The sequence below is a fragment of the Plasmopara halstedii genome (assembly GCF_900000015.1).
Source record: "Plasmopara halstedii genome assembly, contig: Scaffold_2956, whole genome shotgun sequence".
Classification (NCBI taxonomy): Eukaryota; Oomycota; class Peronosporomycetes; order Peronosporales; family Peronosporaceae; genus Plasmopara; species Plasmopara halstedii.
Genome location: NW_020189861.1, coordinates 1632917 through 1639467, shown reverse-complemented (window position 1 = coordinate 1639467; position 6551 = coordinate 1632917). Strand labels below are relative to the sequence as shown.

Sequence of the window (6551 nt, the reverse complement as noted above, 5' to 3'; positions counted from 1 at the left end):
AATTTCATGACGCACTACCCTATTCGGGAGTAATATTCATAGTAGCTTTCTCGTCACCGCATCGTGATACTCCTTGAAAGAGGTTAGAATGAATACGTAGAATTCTTGAGCCTAGCTGTCTCACTATCGTACTCAGTGCTCTGACAGTATCTCGAATAACACATTCATCTTTGACATATGCTGGGATCCGACCCGACCGTATCATTCCAGTTACCTCGCCGTCTAGCAATTCTGTGCATATATCCCGAGGAATAATTTTCCAGCGTCAGCTGGAGGTTAAGGATTTCTAGCCCTTAGAACGGCCTGATCATTCCCTTTTCGCGTGAATAATCTTTCTCGCCATTCAACGTGAAGCTTAACTGCTTCGAGCGGTAGGCCCATCACACGGTTTTGCGGAGTCATCGAGCCGTCACGTCACGGCAACGATGGACAAAACTTTCATATTTAAAGCCTGAATCTATTGATAACGACCTATAGTCAGTCTTCAACCCTATCCGATCCGTCACGGGAAAATTGCGACATCCAGTTTCTTCCACTCCTGGCACAGGCGATAACAGCTGGCCGCTCATTTCACCGTCTCGCCAGGTATAAACTCTAGAGAACAAGATATCTCGTCGATTTTCTGTGTCGTACAACTTGTAGTTGAAGATAACCAATTGATGATTCCAAGCTCAACGTACGATTTTGCTCCTAAATCACTTAAAGAGTAAATGAAATATATAAACTTTCAGATTGATGAAATTGCAATTGATCATCCGTCAAAAAACGAGATTCTGCATCTCTACTATCTTAGCCGATTAATCAACATGGTCTGAAAATGTTTTGACGTAAAGGATATCTTTTTAGCTGCAAAAATGGAATCGTAGAACGGAGTTTCTTAAAGAGCAAGACGTGATACCTGCTAGACTGTAGTATTTAGAATATGGCACTGTGCACTTCAAACATAAATTTCCAAATTTACGTCAGTAAGAATACATTGCCGTAATATTATTCAGGTATTCAAAATACAGCTGTAAAAATACTAAATATGACTTTTAATACCTCAGTACATGTATGTTTTAGGTTATCAAACAGGTGACAGTATTAGACTGTTTTGACAATCTGTGATGATACATCTTACCTATACCTTCTTAGCCTGTTGTCGACGACTGCGCATGAAGAAAGCGCCAATGCCGCTGATCAAGAGGCCGACGACGATGCCCGCGATAAGTACCGGTAGCATCGAGTCGAGCAGCATAACAATTGAGTCGTAATCGTCCACCCGCGAGTCTTTGATAGTGGATCCTTCGTTACCCCAGTAAATGGGAATTAATACTTCACTTTGCAACGTTGGGAAGAGAATGTCACTCATGACGAGTGAACTATTGCTGTTAGACCGTGATAGAGCAAATGAAGCCATCAAACGTTTGAGTGCACGCATTGTTCTGCCCGTACCAGCTTCAATGTCCATGAAAGTCTCAAATCTGTCCGTGTACTGAGGCAAAAGTCTACCATCGCTTTCGTAAAGCGTCGCTCGGCTCACTTGAACACCATCAAGCAGAGATATTTGTACATTTGTCATCAGAGAGTCATCGCCATACAAGTACATAGGGTACGACATGTAAACCAGGAAGCCTCTTGTGAAGGACATACTTTGTACCCCGTCGACCGGTGAGCCTGTGCCCTTCTTAGCGTTTGTCACGGTTCTTGAGAGCAAGCTAGTGGATGGACGAAAACGGTGCAGTGTGATGTCTTTATACTCAACTTCCTCATACTGATTCAGTATCGTCACATTCTGACGTCCCTGTTTCATATAGATGGTGGTGTTTGGCTGCGTAATGTCGTCTTTGAAACCGGTAATACTGACCCCACCTGGAGCAACACCGGTACCATCGTTTCCAAAAACAGGGATACACGTCAAGTTTGCTGTTGGGGCTGCGCAGTTGCCGTACGTGTTGAAAGCGATAAGTTCCGACAGGTTTGGATTACGACGGTCGCCAAGATCGGCCCATAAGGCGGTAGCTCGGTAACCTTCGAATTCTTCATACTCGTGAATGAAATTTTTGTCGTCGCAACCTGTACGCATTGTGTACGAGGTAAGAATAGAGGCATTTGGGGGTGTCACCGAGAAATCGCGACCACTGGACTCAACGATACCAGGAATTGGCGCAGCGCAAAGACCGAATGCGCTACACAACTGGCACGTGCTTGCAGCAAAGGTTGCAGCCTCTTCATCGCCGTATGCAGCAGCGTATGTGGCCTGAACGATAGCACATGTTTCGTCATTTAAAGCCACGACTTGAGCGCCACGGGTACATCTTTTGCACTCGCCCCAAATTGCTAGACATTCAGGTGTTGTGCTGTTACTGCATGCAGCACATTGCTCATTTAAACCGCCTCTTACGGCACATCGATTGATGTAATTGGAGCCAAGACCAAGACCAGCGAGCAGACTGGGAAATCCGAGAGCCCATCGCGAAACGGGGCGCTTGTTAAAGATGCCGTTATATGCAAATCCTGTAAGGCTCATATTGGCAATGGCAGCGGGTCCAGTTGCCAAAAAACTTAGTACGGCACTGTTGTTGGTTACTACACGCATGGCCTCTGGGTCCATTGAATTGAGTCCATTAATCCAGCGCATCATCTGCTGACCATTCTGGGCTACCAGGCTAAGAACTGCGCTCGTGTTGCTACCACTGGCAAAGGAACCGAGAGCCAAGCGCACAAGGAACGCCATCTCTCCTCCAGCACCCGCAATGACGCTCATGTAACTCGAATCCATGGTAACAACTTCGTCGGTATCGGAACACCCATCGCAGCTCAATTCTGGGACATACGTATGATACGAATACATTTTATATGTCACACGATTACCATCGTCAAGAAATTTGACGTCAAGTTTTATTTCACGGCGACGATATGTGTATGGACCCATTTCCCGCACCTGGAGCGTGCTAGCGTCTCCTGCAAGGTATGATTCGGCATTGGTCGCATTCATCATATAAAGTTTGTAGTAGTAAGGGTTACAGTCTTTACAGTCGCCATACGGATCCAAAAAGTCCTCATCGTTGCCTTCCGAGGCGTCACAGGTCACAACGCCATCCTTGACGACATTGTCGATTACAGGAGGCAGAATTGTGCCGTAAAGAAGTCCAATCACTGCAAGGACGGCGCCTGTGATGATGAGACCTAATCCAAGCGAGCAGCAGAAACAACGACGCTGAGGGCGGGAGTTATCCCTCTCCATATAATCGGTTGTCGGGGACTCAGCAGCCATAGTACTTGAGTAAGTGTCAGCAAATTCAAGAATGACGTAGTTTAGCTCAAAGGGTGAGGATTCTACGTCGAGTACAGTAATAATTAATGAAACACCTGTGCATTATTAGTCAAAGAAAGTCAAAAAGATGAGAAGAGCTGGAAGTTGTTTGATTGCTGATTCCATTGAAGCAGGTCAGCAGGTGCCACCGTCCATCAATGATGAATAAAATGACTTATAGCTTCAAATGACATATCGCTTATGTGTCGGCTATGTGTAAAACATGGAGATCCAGGTGCATTAGTACATCACCTTTTCCCTTCAAGTCTTTCCATTGATCCCACTTATTTACTTCAACTTCTGATGGTGTGACGCTACCTAATACATGCATAATCGAGACAATCTCGTGCTTTGCTTTCAACAAATGTAGAAGTTCTCATCACCAAAGCGTATGCACGACTCCATTGCGCATTACAAAGAAAGGATTGGTATCGCTTATAGATTCTGGGTCTCTGGTGGGAGTCTAAGGACTTGAGCGAAGTCAAATCGCGTCAACAACGTAAAGATTAATACTTGAGGCCCTTTAGTATATTGGAAATCTCAAGCGTAACAGGCAGAAATTCGATTTATGGTTCGTACTTGGCTTTTCTATGCTACTTTTGCGAGATGTAAAATATAAATTTACCATCCACAAAGAAATGAAAATGATTGGTAGTATTACTGAAGTTTACAGTATAATTAGGTATCTTTTGCTGAAGTCAAGCCAATGAAATGGCCGCTGAAGCGATCAAGCTTATAGCAAGTTTTTGTCGATCGCTGTGATACAATATAACATGTCCACAAGCGTACGGTGTGATATAAATGTTTTAACATGCATATCACACCGTATGCTCGTGGACATGTTTTTAAAAGGATTCTCAGTAATCAAGAGGCGCTGTGACAACAGATAGCTAGCGTAGGGTATTCCTCAGATCATGGCAATGACAGCAGCTAAATATTCTATTGATCACGAAACATTTACCGTTACGAGATCGTCATGCGCTTTGACTAAGAGCCTCTTTGATATATTATGTCACGTTGGGAAATAAATGAACGTTTTGCAAGGATGTGAGATATAAATGCGCGAGTCACCTGCACAAAGACAGAATTTAAAACGTTTTATAACATGCGGGAGTAGTCAATATTCTCGATTGTACGAAAGAAATATTTACTATGGCAAATTTCTTCTTTGTACTTCAAAGATCAGCATGGGTGATTTGGGTAAGCTGATCAAATTATGGCCATTTACCTAGAGTAGATAAATGACGCATACCGCATGTCCATCTCTGCCATAATCTACTGTGGTTCTCGATCGGACACTTGAGATTGTCTCGCAAAAGTCTTTTCGGGCTTGACGATGCTGGGCGATGCCCACGCAGTCGTCTGCCACATGCTTTGGTCGAATAACTACGGCGACGTATCATCTATGACCTACAATATTCTTTCACTGAACTCCGAGATTGCGGAGATAGAAAGCAATAAAAGCAGAAGTAGAAGGATGTAGGAATCGCAGATGGTGAACGAGACAAAATCAGTTCTCTACAAGTCCATATGCTTCGCATGAGATAGTCTCTTCTGGTTTACTAATCTGTGCCATGTTTTGGGCTCTAAGCCACCCAGATTGAAACAATTCACTCGACAGTTATTGTAGATTAATCTGACATTGTCTCGGTACATTCCCTGTAACGGGGTACGTATCCTGTTTGTTTTACGATCACGAAATACCACCATGACTTGGATATATATGCGTTAAGCACGGTTAAACTATAGACAAATATATTCGGTATCAATGTTAGCTATGTTTGATTTTTAATGTAACGCTCAGAAATTTTAGCCGTCGTCAGGTACTGGGTGTCTTGCGCAGAAACCGCATACCTGGCACAAATAAAGCCTTGACGCAACGAGTCCACGTTAACAAATGCACAGAGGATGGGAGCGAAGCCCGTGAGCTATTCTGTTTTTTTTATTTTAAAAGCGACGTATATTATAATCAATTAAGATTGATTAATATTTATCATTTACATGAATAAAACCCTGATGGTGATGTCCCACGAATCTCACTTTTCCGGAGTTTGTTTCTCAGCTTAAGGGACAATAATAGCTTGGTGTACACATACCATAATAAGGTATACGTAACCTGAATGTGGTAAGTTTTGAACTCGTATCTGTATAACTATTGTACCACACAATACAATTGTACGAAATTCACATTGCATTTTGGTGTAATTGTGAATATTCGTAAGTACCCGAGAGTCGGTAATTATGACGATGATGGTGTGCGGGCTGCTAGCCGCACGTCAGAAAGCAAAAAAAGGTATAAAGTTCAAGAGATAGAAATATCTAGTTGAAATAGCTATATTAAATTCCAATTAAAAAAACTATTTTCTTTTTTTTGCTGTCTAAGAAAATAATTATAATGATGAAAAATATCAGACCAATAGTAAATACTACTATTTTTGAAACACTATATATTATTCGTTTTTAAAAACTATCAGTTTCTCATCATAATCAAAAAATAGAAAAAAATAATATTCCAAATTTCTATATACTACATGTACGTGTAGGCGTCACTAGTAGAAACATAAACAGCTTAGCTGCTGAGTAACTCCAGCTTATCATCTGTGGGAGTACAGAACATCTGCGCCTTGCGTGTCCCTTAGCTTTCGACTAAAAGTTTTAAAGGGTTGGACTCCCAAGCAACGGTGGATGTAACGGGTTACACGTACCCTAGTAACAGGTGTGTGTGTCACACGAGATGGGCATGGTGTGACTGAGGGCTTGCAGGACGGGCTTAACACGCTGATGTCCTTGCTTGGCCCTGAGGGTGAGCAACACCTTGCTGCGCAAGGCCCCGAGGCAATAAGTGCGCGTCTAAAGGCGTTTTCAAATTGCGAAAACGCGCTGCTAGAGCACCTGCAGCCGAAGATGTCTGCATCATTTGCGTCTATGACGCCACCGTCAGTGACGGAAGATTTTCCACGACCTAAGCCGCTCATGGCGAGCGTTAAGGTCTTCGAGGGGGAAGATGGAGAAAATCTCCTACTCCGAGTGAGAGTCGAGATGGCCATCGCATCCGCCGTGTTCCAGACCGAGCAACAGCGCGTGGCGCCAGCTATCTCAAAGCTCGGTGGTCGAGCGCGAGAATGGGCACTGACGTGCGGCACTTCGGTCGAAGCTGCGTTTCATTCCTGGGCGGAGCTGAAGTTGCAGCTCTCACGAGTGTTCTAGCCGCCTAACCAGGCATATCGCGTGTGAGCGCGTTTCCTCGCCGCTTAAT

At 43.8% G+C, this 6551-nt stretch overlaps 1 protein-coding gene across 1 annotated transcript; it reads right to left on the bottom strand.

Moving 5' to 3' along the window:
* Positions 1 to 1120: 1120 nt before the first annotated feature.
* PHALS_06434 (croquemort-like mating) lies at positions 1121 to 3256 on the bottom strand (the record flags this gene model as incomplete). The annotated part of the gene is made up of 1 exon (XM_024719720.1): positions 1121 to 3256. The coding sequence occupies one exon, from the start codon at positions 3254 to 3256 to the stop codon at positions 1121 to 1123; it is 2136 nt and encodes a 711-aa protein (XP_024584991.1).
* Positions 3257 to 6551: the final 3295 nt, after the last annotated feature.